Source organism: Caretta caretta, chromosome 8 (assembly GCF_965140235.1).
Source record: "Caretta caretta isolate rCarCar2 chromosome 8, rCarCar1.hap1, whole genome shotgun sequence".
In the NCBI taxonomy this organism is placed as follows: Eukaryota; Metazoa; Chordata; order Testudines; family Cheloniidae; genus Caretta; species Caretta caretta.
Window position 1 is genome coordinate 50,824,716 of NC_134213.1, and position 21,444 is coordinate 50,846,159.

A 21,444-nucleotide genomic window follows, 5' to 3' on the forward strand; every position below is an offset into this window, starting at 1 on the left:
TATCTCACTCCTCAGATTAGTGACTGGAACAATGGACTGATATTATTTGATTGGTGCTGTACCATGGACACTTCAAAGGACTTGCAACAAGCACAAAATGCTGCATATGGCACATAGTTGAAGAAGTCAGCAGCTACTTCTCCTGGAAGCATAATACTGCTGGGGAGAAGTATATTCCACACTACAAAACTTAATCTGTAGGATGAGCCTAATATTAAGTGTTACTAAAAGATCAGTTAATGTACCAAAAGAATGAGAAAACTCACAAGAGTTCTTTCTATTTTAACTGTATGCAAAATGCACATGGAATATTAAGCTTTATGCTTCAGGGCTGAAGCTAGAGGTGGGCCAACTACGGCCGGCAGGCCACATACGGCCCACGGACCGTCCTACCTAGCCCTTGAGCTCCCAGCCAGGGAGGCTACCCCTGGCCCCTCCCCTGCTGTCCCCACTCCCACGCAGCCTCAGCTCACCATTCCGCCAGCGCTCTGGGTGGCAGGGCTACAAGCTCCTGCCAGGCAGCACGGCTGGCTCCCTCCAGCTGACAGTCCTACTGCTCTGAGCAGCATGGTAAGGGGGCAGAGAGCGGGGGGGGGGGGGGGGAGGAAGTTGGATAAGGGGCAGGGAATCCCAGGGGGGCAGTCAGGGGACAGGGAGTAGTTGGATGGGGAGGAGGTTCGGGGGAGGCGGTCAGAGGTGTGGATAGGGATTGGGGCAGTCAGGGGACGGGGGGTTGGAGAGGGGGTGGGGTCCCGGGAGGGGGTGGGAAGGGGGCAGGGACCAGGCTGTTTGAGGAAGCACAGCCTTCCCTACCTGGCCCCCCCATACAATTTCATAACCCCAATGTGGCCCTAAGGCCAAAAACTTTGCCCACCCCTGGCTTAAGCTGACCTCTAACTATCAGATCATAAGGAGCACTAATGTGGGGGGCAAAATTATACCACATCTGCCTTCTGCAGGATTCTTATGACCTCCTCTGAAACATCTAGCCCTACCCACTGCAGGAGACTGGATACTGCAGTAGATGGATGTTGGGTATGATCCAATATGGCAATTCCTAGTAAAACTTTGCAAAAAACAGATACTTGAAGACAAGGGAAGGGGGGATGCCATGGTTTCAAGAGTGACAAGTAAATTCTCCCCTCAAAAAGGAGTTTGTTAACAAAATCACATCCTCTACAATTTTTAAAATTTTACTCAATAGGAAGTTGACTGACAATATTTTACCTATAAGTACAGTATACTATAAACAATATACAAGTGCTTTAAATTACAAGTGATGTGGTAGCACATATATTTTTCACTCCAGCCACGTAGCTTTTGCCTTATTTTAAATCCTATTTTTACCCATTAATTCATTCAGTCACAATTAACATGGGTTAAGAAAGAACACAAAATTAAGTTCCAAGTGTCAGTGCAAATCAATCTCTAACCACAATATAATGAAAGTATTTACAAAATGATAAACAGACATTTTGTTTAACATAAAATCTTACCAGAAACTGTGTCCACATTTCGTCATGTATGCTTCTTCAATCATATCAAAACAGATGGGGCTACAAGTAAATAAAAATAAAATGGTGCCTTTTTAAGTGTAAGAAAAGCAAACAAGAAAAAAAAACAATTGTTGCAAAAAAGTTCAATGCAGCCATCCAATCATTAAGAGGGAATATTTTCTGTTTGTAAAAGGGATTTAAAAAAAAAAAGACAGCAACAGCACCTTGGCAATTTAAAGATCAAATGGACACAACAGTTATTCTGTGAACGCTGAAAGATGTTGTAAAATCCAAGATTTACTGCAATTAGAAACCAGGACAAGGTCTACTCACAGAGCTTTCAACAGTTACAAACAACCTCAAACAATTACAGAATCTTTATTACAAGCCATTTAAAAAAACAAGCCCTCCTGACAAGCAAGGCTAAGTCTAAAACAATAGTTTCAAAGTCAAAAACCTGCTTCTTTTTACACTGTTCAGCTACTGCACAAGGCTGTTGTGACGAGGAATCCAAAATTTTAGGCCAGGAGGACGGAAGACCAAAAAAAAAAAAAGAGAGAGAGAGAGAAGCTCTAGTTTTGCTAAAACTCTAAACTGACAGCAGGACATGTCAAAAAGAATGCAATATTAACAGTGGGGGAAGAATTAGACTTTGTAATCATCAGCACAGAAATGGGAATGCAACCATGAGACAGGGATAAAAAGGAATAAAAGCAGGGAGAAGCTGCTGATGGAACCTTGCAATGACATTAGCAGAGAGTAGGAAGAGGTGAAATAACCACTGAAGACTATGAAGGAGCAGTCCAAGAAGCAAAAAAAAACCCACCAGTCAAGAATGGAGTTGTGAATGCCCAAAGGAAAAAGAAATTAAGGAAAGTGGAATAGCTGAGGGTGTTAAAAGCGCTAGATAGGTCAAAGAGAATGGGGATGGAATTAAGGCTTTTGGATTTACCCAGAAAGAGGTCAATAGTGTTTTTAGTTAGTGCAGTCTCAGCAGAGCAGAAAATTCTTTACAGTCTGTTTCAAACCTAAGAACATAAGAATGGCCATACTGGGTCAGACCAAAGGTCTATCCAGCCAAGTATCCTGTCTTCTGACAGTGGCCAATGCCAGGTACCCCAGGAGGAATGAACAGAACAGGTAATCAAGTGATCCACCATTGCCCATTCCCAGCTTCTGAAAAACAGAGGCTAGGGACACCATCTCTGCCCATCCTGGCTAATAGCCATTGATGGACATATCCTCCATGCATTTATCTAGTTCTTTTTTGAACCCTGTTATAGTCTTGGCCTTCACAACATCCTCTAGCAAAGAGTTCCACAGGTTGACTGTGCGTTGTGTGAAAAAACACTTCCTTTTGTTTTAAGCCTGCTGCCTATTAATTTCAATTGGTGACCCCCCAGTTCTTGTGTTATGAGGAGGAGTAAATAACACTTCCTTATTTACTTTCTCCATACCAGTCATGATTTTATAGACCTCTATCATATCCCCCCTTAGTCGTCTCTTTTCCAAGCTGAAAAGGCCCAATTTTTTTAATCTCTCCTCATACGCCAGCCGTTCCATAGCCCTAATCATTTTTATTGCCCTTTTCTGAACGTTTTCCAAGTCCAACATATCTTTTTTGAGATGGGATGACCACATCTACACGCAGTATTCAAGATGTGGGCATACCCTGGATTTGTATAGAGGCAACAGGATATTTTCTGTCTTATTATCTATCCCTTTCTTAAGGATGCCCAACATTCTGTTTGCTTTTTTGACTGCCGCTGCACATTGAGTGGATGTTTTCAGAGAACTATCCACAATGACTCCAAGATCTTTTTCTTGAGCAGTAATAGCTAATTTAGACCCCATCGTTTTATATGTATAGTTGGGATTATGTTCTCCAATGTGCATTACTTTGCATTTATCAACATTGAATTTCATCTGCCATTTTGTTGCCCAGTCACCCAGTTTTGAGAAATCCTTTTGTAGCTCTTCGCAGTCTGCCTGGGACTTAACTATCTTGAGAAGTTTTGTATCATCTGCAAAGTTTGCCACCTCACGGTTTACCCCTTTTTCCAGATCATTTATGAATATGTTAAATAGGACTGGGCTCAGTACAGACCCCTGGGGGACACCCTATTTACCTCTCTCCATTCTGAAAACTGACCATTTATTTCTATCCTTTGTTTCCTATCTTTTAACCAGTTACCAATCCATGAGAGAACCTTCCCTCTTAACCTATGACTGCTTACTTTGCTGAAGAGCCTTTGGTGAGAGACCTTGTCAAAGGCTTTCTGGAAATCTAAATACACTATATCCCCCTTGTCCACGTGCTTGTTGACCCCTTCAAAGAATTCTAGTAGATTGATGAGGCATGATTTCCCTTTACAAAAACCATGTTGACTATTCCCCAACAAATTATGTTCACGTATGTGTCTGACAATTTTGTTCAGTACTGGGCAAACAGGTTGAAACTATAGTAAAGAAGTCAGGCTTACCGTCCTGTAGTTGCCAGAGTCTCCTCTGGAGCCCTTTTTAAAAATTGGCGTCACATTAGCTATTCTCCAGTCATTTGGTACAGAAGCTGATTTAAAGGATAGGTTACAGATGACAGTTAGTAGTCCTGCAAAATCATATTTGAGTTCCTTCAAAACTCTTGGTGAATACCATCTGGTCCTGGTGACTTATTACTGTTCAAGGTTATCAGTTTGTTCCAAAACCTTCTCTAATGACACCTCAATCTAGGAGAGTTCCTCAGATTTGTCACCTAAAAAGAATGGTTCAGGTTTAGGAATCTCCCTCACATTCTCAAACATGAAGACCGATGAAAATAATTAAATTTAGTTTCTCTACAATGGCCTTATCATCCTTGAGTGCTTCTTTAGCATCTCGATCATCCAGTAGCCCCACCGGTTGTTTAGCAGGCTTCCTGCTTCTGATGTACTTTAAAAAAAAAATTGCTATTACTTTTTGAGTCTTTGACTAGCTTCAAATTCTTTTTTACACTTCATTTGCCAGAGTTTATGCTCCTTTCTATTTTCCTCATTAGAGTTTAACTTCCACTTTTTAAAGGATGCCTTTTTGTCACACTGCTTCTTTTACTTTGTTGCTTAGCCACAGTGGCTTTTTTTTGGTTCTCTTAAATGTATACCCCAAATTAAAAAACACAGAAGTTGAGCCTCCATTATGGTGTCTTTAAAAAGTTTCCATGCAGCTTGCAGGGATTTTACTCTTGGCACTGTACCTTTTAATTTCTGTTTAACTGACCTCCTCATTTTTGTGTAGTTCCCCTTTCTGAAATTAAATGCTATAGTGCTGGGCCACTGTGGTGTTTTCCCTGCCACAGGAATGTTAAGTTTAATTATGGTCACTATTAGCAAGCGGTCCAGTTATATTCATCTCTTGGACCTGATCCTGTGCTCCACTTAGGACTAAATCAAGAATTGCCTCTCCTCTTGTGGGTTCCAGGACTAGCTGCTCCAAGAAGCAGTAATTTAAGGTGCCAAGAAGCTTTATCTCTGCATCCCTTCCTGAGGTGACATGTATCCAATCAATATGGGATAGCTAAAAATCCCCCATTATTATTGAGTTTATTTTAGTAGCCTCTCTAATCTTCCTGAGCATTTCACAGTCACTATCACCATCCTGGTCAGGTGGTCTGTAACGTATCCCTACTGCTATATTCTTATTATTCAAGAATGGAATTACTATCCATAGAGATTCTATGGTACAGTTTGCTTCATTTAAGATTTTTACTTCATTTCATTCTGCGCTTCCCCCCCCCCCCCCACATATAGTGCCACTCCCTCACCATCACGACCTGTTCTATCCTTCTGATATATTTTGTACCCTGGTATTACTGTGTCCCATTAATTATCCTCATTCCACCAAGTTTCTGTGATGCCTATTATATCAATATCCTCATTTAATACGGGGCACTCTAGTTCACCCATCTTATTATTTAGACTTCTAGCACTGATATATAAGCATTTTAAGAACTTGTCACTTTTTAGCTGCCTGCCATTACATGATATAATTGAATGGGACTTTTTTTCCATTTTTCCGTTTCTCATCATATCCTTCCTGTATTTTATCATCTTCAATCCTCTCCTCCTTATTAGGACATAGGGAATCTCCATTTATAGATCCACCCTTAAGGAAGGATCCATAAATCAGAAAGCAAAGATTATGAGAATCAATGGCACTCACGAGGAGCATGAGCATGAAGAGAAGGAGGAAGATGCAGCAACAGTTGAGGGGACAAGAGGAAGTGAGGAAAGTCTTGGGCTTCTAGAATAAGAGAGGCAGTGGAGTGTGTTTGAAGGCAGTTTGAAAGGAGCCAGAGGACAGTAGGATTAAGAAGAAGAAAATAATCCCCATCTTGTATTATCATCCAACAGAAAAGATAAGCAATAGAATACACAGATGTTAAGATTCTGAATGGTTGTCTAGCAAGATGCAGCATGTAGGAAGACTACAACAATTTTGTATCTAATGCATGTGTCAACTAATGTCAAATGTCAAGGTTAACAGTTAAATGAATACACTTTTTAAGGAACCTTTACAAATAAGTCCTTGATAAGATGCAAAATATGCTAGTCTCCAGCCAGTAAGTCTCTAACAAGGGTGTGCTCCCTTCACAAGCATCCTCCCATGGTTTGTCAACAAAACAAAACCTTTGCATGTCAAAGATACATTTTTCTGCAACAGGACAGGTATTTGATAAAAAACCAACCTCAGACAGAAACAAGTAGGATTTGACAGAACAGACTACATATATGAAAGGAACCAGAATGTTACTTTTCTTTCTTTACCCCACTCTCTCCACTTCAGCATGGTGTAAGTGAGTAATAATTTCCCACAAGTTGATCCTCCTTTCCATCATCCACTCAAGAGGAGAAGTGGGGTCTTCTCCCAGCCTTGCTCTCATCCATCCTGAAGCAGGGAGGAGGACAGTGCCTCCCAGTCCATCTCAAATTTCTTAAACCCACTGCAAATGGAAGTGGAAGCAACAGCCTCCTCTGGGTCAATTATCCTCCCCACAATGATCCAGATTGGACAAGTATTGCCCTGAAGACTAGATGGAATCTAAATATAAAAACTACACTGGTTCTCAGTATTCTGCAACTGAATCATGCATTCAGAACAATTTAGTTTGAGGCCCGTAACACTACACTTAAAACCCCAACAGCTTGGACCAAAACTACAGACTATCTAGCCCCTTCCTTAGCATGAGAACCACAAAAGAAATGAGAAAGTAGCATGGAGTATCCTTAATATGAGGTGGCAGGTTCATTTTGGGTTGCATATTGTTTTTGTTCATTTTGATTAGCATCCAACTGCAGAGTTGAAACCAATGTCTTGCAGCTAATAATCGTTCAATGTCAAGGCATTATTCAGCTTAGAAAAATTATAAAAAAGTTAGCCAACAAGAATATATTAATAGTAGGAGAGGGAGAGATCATTAAAGACTAAAAATAATAATCAAGGTTTTGCAATGATTTGAGGTTGCTCCCCATGACGGGTTGCTCCCCATGTTTGTTTAAATAAAAATAATAAAAAAACCTTCACTCATTCACTTTCTTCCTGATACCATGTTCCTTAGCATGGAGGTAGAGAGTGTGTCCGTGGAATGTAATGTCCAAACAAGAGATTCTAAACACATGCATTTATAAACCATTTCTACCATGAGAACAACAGAGTCACCTCCAGTATGCCCCTAATGTGCAGAGTTTGGACCGTACTGTGTGCAAGGTCTGTAACATGATACAGAGTTGAGCTAACTCAGAGTTTCCCTTAACATGCTAGCAATCCAAGATTGTGCCGTTCCCCAAATTATTCTTCTTCATACCAGTCTGACTGGATAAGTGGAAGAGCCAAAATAGTTGAGGAAGAGACCAATCAGATCCTGCAAAACACACATATGACATGCCAGATCATTCTTAACGGAGGCTGACTTTTCCATCATTAAAAGACTGCTTCCCAGCAGTGCTCACTGTTTTTTAAGCAGAAACTAGATTATCCCTTTTAATACTTATCACAGTCACCGACTACCTGAAATAAGTAGCTATGCAAAAATAGGTCTTAAACTAAGCTTAAAAATATAACAGCAAAGTCCTAAATAGTATCTCTTTACCTAGCTGACCTTATAAATAAAGGCTAAAACTTCCTAATTCACTGACTTCAACGGGACCACCAGTATCACACAGGCAAGAAACCAAAAGGCTCAGGAAGCCACATGGATGTAGTATAAAATGATTCCCTCTCTAAGACCATATAGAATCATGCAAAGCCTTGCTCTGAAGTTCTGGATAACTCAATGTTGGGAGCAGATCTCAACTGTACAACAAATGAAAGTTTTCATTTGTCATAGTACTTATTGAAAACTGGTTTCCCATGTGCTTCAACAGTAGAAGGTTCATATCACTATAAATATATCTCCTCTTTCAGCTAGTGCACAGAACATTACAAATGTATTCTAAGACACACCTTTTAAATACCTAGCTCAGATACACAGCCAAAAACAAAAATTAAGGCAAAAATGCGTAGAGCTGAGTGAACAATTAAAATGAATCCAAACTGAGGTTGATTGGTGGTTCTCTGTTGGAAAAATACTAATGCTATGGCACAAACTTGAGAAAGAATGGGGGGAAAGTGTTCATCCAGCCCCAGTGGAAACATGGGGGGATGAGGAGGGGAATGATCACTCAAAAAAAAAAAAAAAAAAGGCAGATTTCCTGCAGGACTGTTATAGAAAGCCTACAGAAATTCCAAAGTAGCCAATATATAAAAATGCATAACAAAAACTTACCAAAAAACTGCAATTATCCACTTCTTGGAGAAGGAAGGAACCACATGAAAGAGGTACAAGGGGAGGTGGAAGACGGGTAGCTGAAAATTCTTAGGGTTTGTCTACACAAAAAATGACGAGCATAGCTGTAGCCGAATAATTATTCTGGTTAATTTCCCCATATAAACAAGCCCTTATTCCCCATCCGTTGCCTTAAATGGCAATCTCAGGTGAAAGGGATACAAACTGCATGAGCAAGCCAAATCCCTCTTTTGTAAGTAGAAAAACCCAGACCCCTATCAGTAGCTGCAGCTTTAGTACTATATACAGGGATGACAGACATGAAAGTCTTTAGATATTTAGAAGGCCCTAAACATTGTATTTCTCTTTGATTGAGGTTTTCAGAGAGCTTAGCACAGAGGTGGGCAAACTACGGCCCACGGGCCACATCCAGGCCATGGGACCATCCTGCCTGGCCCCTGAGCTCCTGGATGGGGAGGCTGGCCCCCGGCCCCTCCCCTGCTGTCACCTCTCCCCCACAGCTGTGCGGCCAGCACTCTGGCCTGCCACTCCTGTCAAGCAGCAAGGGCAGCGTGGCTGACTCCAGCCAGGCAGTGGGGCTGCGAGCTCCTGCTGCTCTGAGCAGCATGGTAAGGGGGAGGCGAGTGGGGGGGGTGCAGTCAGGGAACAGGGAGGGTTGGATAGGCATGGGAGTCCGGGGAGGTGCGGGGGGTGGGCAGGGGCGTGGACAGGGGTTGGATAGGGGGTGGGGTCCTGGAGGCGGTCAGAGGGAGGTTCGGGAGCAGGGGGAGGTTGGATGGGGCGGGGAGGGGGGGAAATCAGGGAACGGGACGGTTGGATAGGCGTGGAAGTCCAGGGGGGCTGTCAGGGGACAGGGAGGATTGGATAGGGAGTGGGATCCCAGGGGGCAGTTAGGGGCAGAGGTCCCAGGAGGGGGCAGTCAGGGGACAAGGAGCTGGGGGGTTGGATAGGTCAGGGGGTGGGAAGTGGGAGGGGGTGGAGGCCAGGCTGTTTAGGGAGGCATAACCTTCCCTACCCAGCTCTCCATACAGTTTTGAAACCCTGATGTGGCCCTCAGGCCAAAAAGTTTGCCCACTCCTGGCCTAGCAGATTTAGACATATCCTCCATTAATTTCAATGGAACATATGTCCCAAAATTCCCTATACTGCTTTGAAAATTTCTTCTTCTAGACTGTTATATTGTACTCATCACAGTGGTATCCAAACCCTTTATAAATCTTAAGTGTTCTATGCAAGTGGTGTATACACACACACAGTTTTTCCGTCTCTTCCTATATAGCAACAGCTAGAATCCACTTCAGTTTCTCTCACTTGTCCTTCTATTCTTCTCTCTCATATAATAGCAGAGCACAGCTTATTTATTTACACACACACACACAAATACACACTCACACGTCCACTTTTTTTAATATACATAGACAGACATGAATGACTGTCTCTAGGAGGAAACTGAGTCAAACAGAGGAGTCTTGCATTTTGTCCAGAACATGGTCATTCTTATCTTCAGCTATTCTGGCAGGAAGTTCCACAGGCTGAACTGTGCTGGCTTCTGAACAGGCTCATCTCCTACTTATACTAGTCTTAAACTCTCAACAGTTGGGGTGTCACTCAAGAAGATCGCCAACTCATGAAGTCAAAGATGCAGAAAGGAAGGTGGTGTTTGAGATAAAGGTTCTCAGTAAACTGGGACCAGGCAATGATCAAGACCAGGCCTTAGAACTTGATCCAGTCTTTGATGGGCAGACAGTGCAGCAATAGATGATGCGGTTCTGTCAATCTGTGTGTCAGCAAATGGGCTGCTTTGTTTTATACCAGCTGTATAGTGTTTGTGGATGCATTCCCCAAATACAGCACATTCCAAATTGAATTACTGCAGACAGATCTAGGTCTGACATTAGGATTAACAGGTTTCTGAACACTCCTGTGGTTAGATGTTGATAGATGTTTGGCTATCTGTGTGTGGTCCCTCTGTGCCGCCCCAGCAAAGCACGGTTGTTGGCAAAGCACGGTACTAGTATCCTGCAGACTCTACTGGGCCACTAATACATGTATGCCCATAACAATGGGTCAGCTTAGTGAACGGCTTATATTTTCTTATCATTAGGAGGTCTATCATCCTGTAATCCTGACTTTTCAAATGAAAGGAAGACACTAAGCAGAGCAATGAGCTTCCAAAATTCAAGTCTGCAAACAAAACTCAGTGCATAAGCAATGCCCAAGTCTTGCTGTTTGTTCCCAGAGCTCAGAAACAAGTACTGCTATGAAACATTACAGTCACTGAAGAAGCAACATACCCTGCTCCCAAGCAGCAGCAGCACGACGCCATTCTGGAAAGAGTTCTGTCCAGCATCCTGTTCAGAGTTAATGTGGTGCCTAGAAAGGAGTACTAAAGAGTAAAGTAGGACACGAGGTCAGGGGAAGAGATCCTCCATGATCAGAGACTTCCTTCTCCCATCAACTTCCCCAATTGGAGACAATTGGAGAAAAAAAAGCCTGTTAGAACTGTTATCCTGTATTTAAACACTCTTTCCTCTCTGTGTTAATACAGGATGTTAACTCCTGATAGTACTGCACTAGAGAAAACTATTCACCAACACAAAAAGCTAATATTCTGTATACAGTTTTCTCCACTTTGTATCCACAGACATTGGCTGAAATGTACTACAAACTGTACCCAAGAGATACTCCAACAATGTACTGTTTGCTAAATATTTCACAATCCAAACCAGCAACCTAGGCCAAACTTTGCATTGCAGCTTAGCTATCACACTGCTGAGTAAGCATTTTTAAAGTACTGCACAGAGGTTATGGGCATAAACACCACTAATATTAAGTATGATTTCTGCATGCACCTTTGCAAATCCCACCTCACTCAAACCCATTTGTCTATTTCTCAACTTCAGCCTCGAATCGACAGAAGCCACCATAGATCTTGCAGGTGTGCCTTTAGTTACAACTCATGGTCCACATGCAGAGGGATCACCAACTGTTCTCTGTAGCATACTGTCTTTTGGAAAATGTCTCATTTATGGAGTCTTTTCTTTATGGGAAATTTTTGCTTCTCAGATTGGCCATAATCAAAGCTAATTCATTTAAATTGAAGTGTAGGGCTCTGAAATCACACACATTTGACTTTTCATACATTGTACACAACTCCAAAGAGTCACCCAGTTTAGATTCTTACCTCTGTGTCACACAGATAGTGCATTATCTCAATGTTGTTACTATAATTAATTGACAGGGCAGCTATGTTTTGAGGATGACATTATTTCATAAATGTTAAAAGGCTAGGGAAATATCTACTGCCCACAGAAGTCCATGACAATTGAAAACCCAGACAAATTAAATGTAAATCACAGTATGCCGTTTAAGCAGCTATCAGCACATAAAAACCTGAATATCGTTTCTCTATAAATGCCACTGAACAGCAAAATAAGAGTTTTTCCCTGCTTGTCACTTCATTAAATTCTTCCTGTTGTCCTTCTTAGGGAACTGTACTTTGAAGAGAGAACATGACTAATTATGTATGTGCTGTCTTCAAAATGTGTATTGGACTCAACCGAGAAAGTTTTAAAGTAAGATTGGTTTTGAATCTTTTGAAAATAACTGCTAAACCATCAAGAGTTTTCAACAAGCCACATGTTCTTGTATCCTTTGACCTCTCTTCCCTCTAACCTTCTTTCTCCCTGTCCCATTTAGCCCTGTGCTGTGCCTAAATTAATCATAAGTACTCTAGGTAGGGGATCATGTCCCCCAGCCATCAATTCCTCAACAGTGTCATCTCCCAACCATCTTCCCTCACTAACATCCACCCCAACAGTGCTATCTTCCAACCAAACCATCCCTCTTCTCACAAAAAGCTGTCAATGCACCAGTTGAACCCACCCACCAACCTTCTCAATTAAAAGCCCAATCCAACCACATCTCCTTAATCTTGATGTTGTTGAGTGTATGGAGGGGAGTGGGAGTTAACAGACATGGGTTCTACTCCATCCCCAGTTCTGCCACTAACACTTTGACGCTCATGAAGCAAGCCACTCAACCTCTGTGGCCACTTCTCTCAAATTATAATTACCCCACTCTATAGCTTCAGTTCTCCATCTGTACAACAGAGATAATACTTCCTTTGTACCACCCTTTGCCTGTCTTGTCTATTTCGCTAGCAAGACAATCGCCACTCTGAGGAGCTTACAACGTGTATCTACAGCATCCAGCAAAATGGTGACCCCAAGCCTAATCGGAGCCTGTGTGTTCTACTACAGCACAAATAGTAATAGATATCTTCCACCGAATCCTAAACCCAAATACCAACAGCCATACAGAGCAGTCTTGTAAGCAGCCACCCCCCACAAAAATTATTAACAGTCCATCAGCCTGACCTCACTGAAGAGCCTAAACCTTCAATATATACTATCAATACACCACTATCACATTTACCACCCTAAAAATGGTGCACTACCACCCACGCATATTGTCTGGTTATATTTCATTGCATTCAACCATCTGTTAATTAAAACTTTGCCTCTTATAGCGGACTGAGACCTGCTGGAAGGTTTTGGATCTATTAATGATAGGAGTTGTTAATGCTTTCTTATTTAAAGGAAGATTGCCACCAGTTACAGCAAGGCCCTGCCTCAAGAAGCCATCTTACTGTTAATTGTTATTACTACAAATTAACTTATAATTTTTGGAAAACTACAGGTACATCTTTATCACCACCGTTCATATTTCCTACTGATCTGGTTTTAGGCATTGGTCTGATACACTTGCAATTGTTATTCACCTTCCAAGAAAGAGAACAAACAAAACCAGCATGGACTTGTCTATCAGCAGGTTTCAATACCAGTGACCAAGAGACTGCCGATTCCCCTTCAGAATCTCTTTAGCCCTTTAGTGGGTTCTTTCCTGTCCAAGAGACAGAGCCCTGCAAATCCATGCATATCCGCTTTAAACCTGCAGGTGCGGATATCCTCAGACCATTTTTACAGAACACAGATCGGCTGCAGATACAAATTTTGTAGCCGCACAGGGCTCTACCAGGAGGTGCTAAAGGATAACGAAGAGTGCTTACTCTTTCTCCTTAAATGCCATCTCATATGTGCAGTTATAAATGGCTCAACATAGGTAAGAAGAAAGCAATGCCAAATATGTAAGGGGAAGAATTTAGGCACTGGACAAGAGCTGTAAGTGCATTCTCTCTTGGGGATACATGACTGACCTTTGCTGATGTGTTTTACATTTTGTAGCGAAAAGGGCTCTATCATTCTTTCTGGATGCCTAGGTAGCAATCATGGCATTTAGTTTTTCCATCTAAAATTTGCTGCAAACCATTCTTTTCTCATGTGGATCTCACCACAGTGATCTCTGCCATTATAACTTAACAGTTCGCTATTGCAACATGCTGTATTTGAGCACCTGGAAACTTCAGCTAGGCAAAATGCTCGTCTCAAGTGGCATGAGATACTACTGACACATACAACCAGTTCTCTGTAACCAGTCTGTTAAGTGGAAGACTGGACTCCGCCTGTAAGTAATCTACAAACACAATATGACCCATTATTTCAGGGCTTATCTCTACAGCAAAAATGCATTGTATTAGAAAACATTAACTCACCCAATGTACAACACTAGCACTAATGAGGATAACCATGTTTAAAGTCGAGTTAAGGATAAACACAGCCAGCTAACCATTTTAAAACACAACTATTCTTATAAAGCAGTCAATGTAAACATACTGCACACACTACTTTTTCCCCACAGTAGGCGAGCTCTCTCCTGGTGCCCTATAACTAGAACTATGATCAGCTGGGCACTTACTGTCACCCTCCCAGGGCTGAATTCTTGAGTGCTAGGCACATTCCCAAGGGGAAGCCCGTATCTCTGAAACCTGCTCCTGCCCATTACCGGCTAGGGCCCAAGTGCAATGAGCATCAGGTGAAAACGCCGTGATTTGTTCCGTCAGGATTCATTAATTTGTGGTCCCGGTGACATCTGCAGAGGCGACACCTCGGGGAAGAGAGGAGATCTTCTGTAGGGGGATGCGGGTGGAAAGTCCTACCGAGTCTTGTTAGGCACACAAAGGACAAGCAACAGGCAGGAACGCCGCCCCCGGGGCTCCAGCCAAACCCCAGCTGCCCAGACAACCCATCAACGCCTTCCAGCTTCCCCCAACGCCCGCACCATTACCAGCGCCCTCCCCCCCGGAACAGCCTAGGTGGCAGTGTGGAAGGGCGTGCCCCTGCCCCCCGGCCGCACTCACCACACGAAGTCGTTGCTCTTGTCCTCGTACGAGTTGAGGAGCCCGTTGCAGAGCGGCGTCAGCAGCGGCCTCTTCCTGCTCCCGCCGCCGCCGCCTCCCGACGAGGAGCCGCTGCCGCCGCCTCCCGACGAGGAGCCGCCGCCGGGCCTAGCCGCCCCCGCCAGCCGGGAAAGCCCAGAGGCCGCAGCCACCAGCACAGGCCGCGCGGGGGGCCCCGCGGACGAGGAGCAGGAGCCCGGTGCCGACGACGACGAAGAAGAAGAAGAAGCCGAAGTGACGGCGGAGGAGGCGGAGGCCGCGGCGCCCTGCCCAGCCGGGGTAGGGTGCTGCTGCGGCGGCTGGCGGCTGCCTGACATGCCGAGGCCGGGCGGGGGAAGCCTCAGCGCATCCTACGCGCTGCCGCCGCCGCCACGGCGAAACAATAAAGTTTTGTTCAAAGCAAGCACCGCCCACCCGACGGGGCCGGAGCCGCGCGCGCAACTTTATCAGCACCCCCCGCAGCGGCAGCAACGCGGGCCAACGGAGGAGCCGGCCTTGTTCAATCTTTATTGACAGGCCCCCTGCGGGAGACAGCAGGCCGGGCGGGGGAGTGAGGGGGACGCTCCGCAGCCACCGCGCACGCGCGGACTGCGTTGGGGAATGGGGTTCCGCCGACGCGGGGGTGGCGCGTGCGCAGCTCGCCGAGGGAGGGGCCGAGTGGGGGGCAGTTGACAGTGGCCAGGGTTGGCTGAGAGGCTCTTTACCCTCGATCTGCCCTCGCCGCCGTTCAGATGACCCGGGGGGGAGGTTGTCTGTCTGTCTGTCCCAGACCCCACTCGCGGGCCACCCGTCGCCTAACTCCCATGCTGGCCAGCAGCTGGGCAGGCAAAGGTACTGGCAGGCCCATGCCACCCGGCCAAAGAGGAACTTCCCCAGGACAAGGTCCAGTGTTGGCAGCGGGGGTCAGCCCCAACCTCGGGCAGTGAGTGGGGCGAGCCCCCCGGGACTCCAACCAGCATAGCTCCCCCGCTCCATCCTCCTTGTCCACTGCCTCCCCCGCATTGTCGTGATGGAGGAGCAGCAGGGCCAAATTGGAGTGGGGGTGTGGCTCCCTGCACCTGGTTGCAACACCACTTGCTTAGATTTGGCTTACCCACCTATCCTGACGGAGTGGTGCTGGGCTGATGGAGAGGAGCCAGGTCAAAGTCGAGTGAGGTACAGTGTAACCTGTCACAAGGGGTCACGACACCACTCAAATTTGTGGCAACTGTTGCCGGCACAGAGTGCCCGAGGCAAGCAACAGCTGGGTTTGTTGCCCAGTGTGTGTCGCACCAATGACCACAACGGTGTGGAGAAGCATTGAGATTTATTTGGAGCTCCATAAAGGGCGCAGGGAGACTGAGCTGTCTCAAATTCTGCAGCAGCGCATGCAAATTTCAGTATACATTTTATACCTTTGCCTACTTTACTACACAAGCTTATGCAACCAATTACTTGTTGCCCCGTACAATACCGTAGCCAATCAGCTAAAGCAGCCAGTTGTGTTTTTCCTCAGTAGCATTGCCCAAGCCTTGCCTTATTTGGGTCTATTTGTTACTGATTTTTGCTAAACATTTCTGCCTTATCTATATATTTCCCAGGCCAAAGCTGGCCTTGGCTGGCGAGCTGTGTGCAAACCTGTCTGTTTGTGTGTTAGCTTCCTCATAGTTGTGCAGGGTCACAGAAAGTTCAAGGAGCAGAGGGGCCTCAGTTTATCTGGGCCTAGAGCAAGAGGGCTTCATCGACACTCGTGGTCTTCCACCCTCCCAAGTTACCTAGTGTAGTGCCCAGTGTCACCAATACAACTATAAAAATTACAGTGTGCGTTAACACAGTTTCCTCAACAACCATAGCCCACTATTTTCTTATAGCCTCGTCCACGTGATGGTGGCACAAATGGTAGCCCTAGGGGTCTGTACCCACCTTGAGCAAATCATTTAGAGCCTGATTTTCAGAGATGCTGAGCACTCATTGATTGATTTCAGCTGGAGCAATGGATGCTGGCCAGGGTTATTCAGTTTATCTGTACATCTAGTGCTTTACATATGGAACTGTCTGTAAGGAGAAACTGACTAAAACATGATACAATTCTGTGGTGACCTAGAATCCTATTTTCGACGTTTCCGACTCAAGGAATATTTCCAACACACCTCTGAACAACATATTAATCCACAGAGACCTTACTACGAATACTACAAAAAGAAGGATTCTGGGTGGACTCCTCCTGAAGGTCGAAACAACAGACTGGACTTCTACATAGAGTGCTTCCACCGACGTGCACGGGCTGAAATTGTGGAAAAGCAGCATCACTTACCCCATAACCTCAGCCGTGCAGAACACAATGCCATCCACAGCCTCAGAAACAACTCTGACATCATAATCAAAAAGGCTAACAAAGGAGGTGCTGTCGTCATCATGAATAGGTCGAAATAGGAACAAGAGGCTGCTAGGCAGCTCTCCAACACCACTTTCTACAAGCCATTACCCTCTGATCCCACTGAGGGTTACCAAAAGAAACATTTGCTCAAGAAACTCCCTGAAAAAGCACAAGATCAAATCCACACAGACACACCCCTGGAACCCCGACCTGGGGTATTCTATCTGCTACCCAAGATCCATAAACCTGGAAATCCTGGACGACCCATCATCTCAGGCATTGACACCCTGACAGCAGGATTGTCTGGCTATGTAGACTCCCTCCTCAGGCCGTAAGCTACCAGCACTCCCAGCTATCTTTGAGACACCACTGACTTCCTGAGGAAACTACAATCCATTGGTGATCTTCCTGAAAACACCATCCTGGCCACTATGGATGTAGAAGCCCTCTACACCAACATTCCACACAAAGATGGACTACAAGCCGTCAGGAACAGTATCCCCAATAATGCCACGGCAAACCTGGTGGCTGAACTTTGTGACTTTGTCCTCACCCATAACTATTTCACATTTGGGGACAATGTATACCTTCAAATCAGCGGCACTGCTATGGGTACCCGTATGGCCCCACAGTGTGCCAACATTTTTATGGCTGACTTAGAACAACGCTTCCTCAGCTCTCGTCCCCTAATGCCCCTACTCTACTTGTGTTACATTGATGACATCTTCATCATCTGGACCTATGCAAAAGAAGCCCTTGAGGAATTCCACCATGATTTCAACAATTTCCATCCCACCATCAACCTCAGCCTGGACCAATCCACACAAGAGATGCACTTCCTGGACTGTACGGTGCTAATAAGCAATGGCACATAAACACCACCCTATACCGGAAACCTACTGACCACTATATGTACCTATATGCCTGCAGCTTTCATCCAGACCACACAACACAATCCATTGTCTACAGCCAAGCTCTATGATACAACCACATTTGCTCCAACCCATCAGACAGAGATATAACATCTACAAGGTCTCTATCAAGCATTCTTACAACTACAATACCCACCTGCTGAAGTGAAGAAACAAATTGACAGAGCCAGAAGAGTACCCATAAGTCACCTACTACAGGACAGGCCCAACAAAGAAAATAACAGAACGCCACTAGCCATCACCTTCAGCCCCCAACTAAAACCTCTCCAACGCATCATCAAGGATCTACAACCTATCCTGAAGGACGATCCATCACTCTCATAGATCTTGGGAGATAGGCCAGTCCTTGCCTACAGACAGCCCCCCAACCTGAAGCAAATACTCACCAGCAACCACACACCGCACAACAGAACCACTAACCCAGGAACCTATCCTTGCAACAAAGCCCGTTGCCAACTGTGTCCACATATCTATTCAAGGGACACCATCATAGGGCCTAATAGCATCAGCCACACTATCAGAGGCTCGTTCACCTGCACATCTACCAATGTGATATATGCCATCATGTGCCAGCAATGCCCCTCTGCCATGTACTTTGGTCAAACTGGACAGTCTCTACGTAAAAGAATAAATGGACGCAAATCAGTTGTCAAGAATTATAACATTCATAAACCAGTCGGAGAACACTTCAATCTCTCTGGTCACTCGATTACAGACCTAAAGGTCGCAATATTACAACAGAAAGACTTCAAAAACAGACTCCAAGGAGAGACTGCTGAATTGGAATTAATTTGCAAACTGGACACAATTTAACTCTAGGCTTGAATAGAGATTGGGAGTGGATGGGTCATTACACAAAGTAAAACTATTTCCCCATGTTTATTTCCCCCCCCCCCCCACCCCACTGTTCCTCAGACGTTCCTGTTAACTGCTGGAAATGGCCCACCTTGATTATCACTACAAAAGGTTTTCTCTCCCCAACCCCCCCCCCCACCCCCGCTCTCCTGCTGGTAATAGCTCATCTTAAGTGATCACTCTCCTTACAGTGTGTATGATAACACCCATTTTTTCATGTTCTGTGTGTATATAAATCTCACTGTATTTTCCAGTGAATGCATCCAATGAAGTGAGCTGTAGCTCACAAAAGCTTATGCTCAAATAAATTGGTTAGTCTCTATGATGCCACGAGTACTCCTTTTCTTTTTACCTATGCAGTGTACTTTTGGCCATGTTCGTCCCAGGATATGAGACAAAATAGATGAGGTAATAACTTTTATTGGACCAACTTCTGTTGGTGAGAGAGACAAACTTTCAAGCCACACAGAGTCCAGACCTGAAGAAGAGCTCTGTGCGGCTTAAAAGCTTGTCTCTGTCACCGACAGAAGTTGATCCAATAAAAGACATTACCTCACCCACCTTGTCTCTCTAATCCTCTCTAAGTGTGAGATAGTAATGGATTGTACGATCACTGTGACCAGCCTCCAGAGGGTGCTATGATCAAACGCATTAGGCCAGTGTACTGCACATGCATTTATGGTAATTGTATACGCAAATCAGAGAAATTACCCTCCAAACTCCACATTGGCATCTGTAATCATTTGCATTGTATATGCAACTGCAGTAAATGCACACAAAATTGAGGGTACACCTTTGCAGGAACACATGTTGGATCATATTAAAGAAGTTCTATATTAAAATCACAAATGAATTTGATTCCCCATAGTTTAAATTCCAGGGTATTACTAATTAAGAGGTCTCTTGGTTTTTGGTTCTGTTTCTCTCCCTCTATGTGTGAAACTTGCAAGCTGCTAATTGTGTTAGTACATTCTAAGACAGAGTCTGTTCTCAAAGCAATTCTTTGTAACAACAACTACTCACACAGAGAGAGACTCAAAGCAATACTCTGTAACAAAAGAAACAGCACCCAGAGACTCCCCGCCCTTTTGTTGTATTCATCTTGCTTTGTTAACAATTGTGATTAAAATAGAGATAGAGGGTGTATGTGGATGGATGTTTGGTGTGGATAATAACTGAATGATCAGGGAGGTGCCAGCCTAAGAATCCAGTGTCCAGCGGCTGAAGAAGGCATCAAGTGGAAATAACCAGAGGACCCCCAGAGGGCAAACTGGAATCCACCCTACAGCCTCAAGAATGGGAGAACCAAAGAACAAGATAACATCTGGCAGCACGGAGCCGTCAGGAATGTGCCATCTGCTGATTGATTCAGCAACAGCATGATGAAGCAATTCCCATAGACTGGCATAGGAAGAAATTCCTATAAAAATGGACTCTAGAAAGTGAGAACTTTGGGGTCTGATTCTGCAAACCAACTTCCAGGAGCATCAGATGTGCATCTGACAAGGCCCTGCTCCCTCCTCATGTCCAGGCCACCTGGCCAGTGGCTTGGCATGAGCAACTCTAAGGCTGGTAACTATGATAACAACCTTGCAGAACGTGTGTGTGTGTGTGTGTATGAATGAATGTGTGAATAAATATGAGATTGAATGGAATGTTATAGCTATAACTAACTGCTTATTATGATTTTTTCTGTATTCACAATAAATGTGGTATTTTGCCTTTTCCCCTTTAATAAGATCCTGCTGGTTTTTATTTTATTGGTATAACACACACACATGGATTTCTACCTCTTGCAAATTTGTCCTTTAGCGCCTCCTGTCGGCCACACACAGTATTCTGTATTTCAGTTCCCACAGTATTATAGTGTCAAGGCTACTTGTGTAGTTATTGTCCTGTTCAGAAGATGATGTACTAAGAATACATTCCAAAACAAAAGGAGATACTCTCCATCATAGTCAAATATTACTGGGACATCTTAATATTAGAAGGAAGGAAGTGAGAGTGTATTTGCCGCTGAATAAACCTTAATAGAAATATATGTTTCTGCACTTTTGCACATATCAATCCTCCTTACTATAAATTGTGTTTGTGACTTTTATGACACTGTCTCCATTTACCTACACCATTTTCCACCAGAGCTGTAATAATCACGCCTAGCCCAACCATTGAAGCAACTGGGAACAACATGCATCTCATCAGTCCTTCACCACAAGGGAGATTGGCACTTTTTCTAAATAAAAGGCTGTGTTGGCTAGTTATCTGAGACTGAGGACTGGCAGTCAAGTGTCTTAGGCTCAGTTCATGACTGCCACTGACTCACTCTGTAAACTTGAACGAGTCACTTAACCTCACAGTTCCTCAAGTTCCCTACCTGTAAAATAATAATAGGCACTGTATAACAGTGGATATAATAGTACCCAGTAAGGGCTATAATAACACTTACTCATCAGAGTGTTGTAAGGAGGCTTAACAAATGAATGTTAGGAAAGCTCTTGCATATCTTTCTATGAAAAGTGCTATAGAAGTGCAAAGAATTATTACTGTGTGTTTGTATTACAACCATATAACATCTTCCATCAGATGACCTAAGAGAACTTTATAAATAATACTTGATTAGGACACTTGGTTATCCAGGTGATATTAGAGATGATATTTTACAGATTGGGAAACCAAGGCATAGATAGATT

General features: G+C 44.2%; 1 protein-coding gene across 4 annotated transcripts in view; it reads right to left on the bottom strand.

Moving 5' to 3' along the window:
• COP1 (COP1 E3 ubiquitin ligase) overlaps nucleotides 1-15,078 on the bottom strand; it is a 225,155-nt gene extending 210,077 nt beyond the window's left edge. The window contains exons 1-2 of one of the 4 annotated variants that reach the window (XM_048860296.2): nucleotides 14,573-15,062; nucleotides 1,497-1,556 (exon numbers count right to left, since the gene is read on the bottom strand). In XM_048860296.2, coding sequence (XP_048716253.2) covers nucleotides 1,497-1,556; nucleotides 14,573-14,928 — 416 coding nt within the window. In that variant the 5' untranslated portion in view covers nucleotides 14,929-15,062. Of the gene's footprint in view, nucleotides 1-1,496; nucleotides 1,557-3,979; nucleotides 4,227-14,572 lie in introns of those variants that run through there. The other 3 variants (XM_075131476.1, XM_048860294.2, XM_075131477.1) reach the window with 3 other exon arrangements.
• Nucleotides 15,079-21,444: the final 6,366 nt, after the last annotated feature.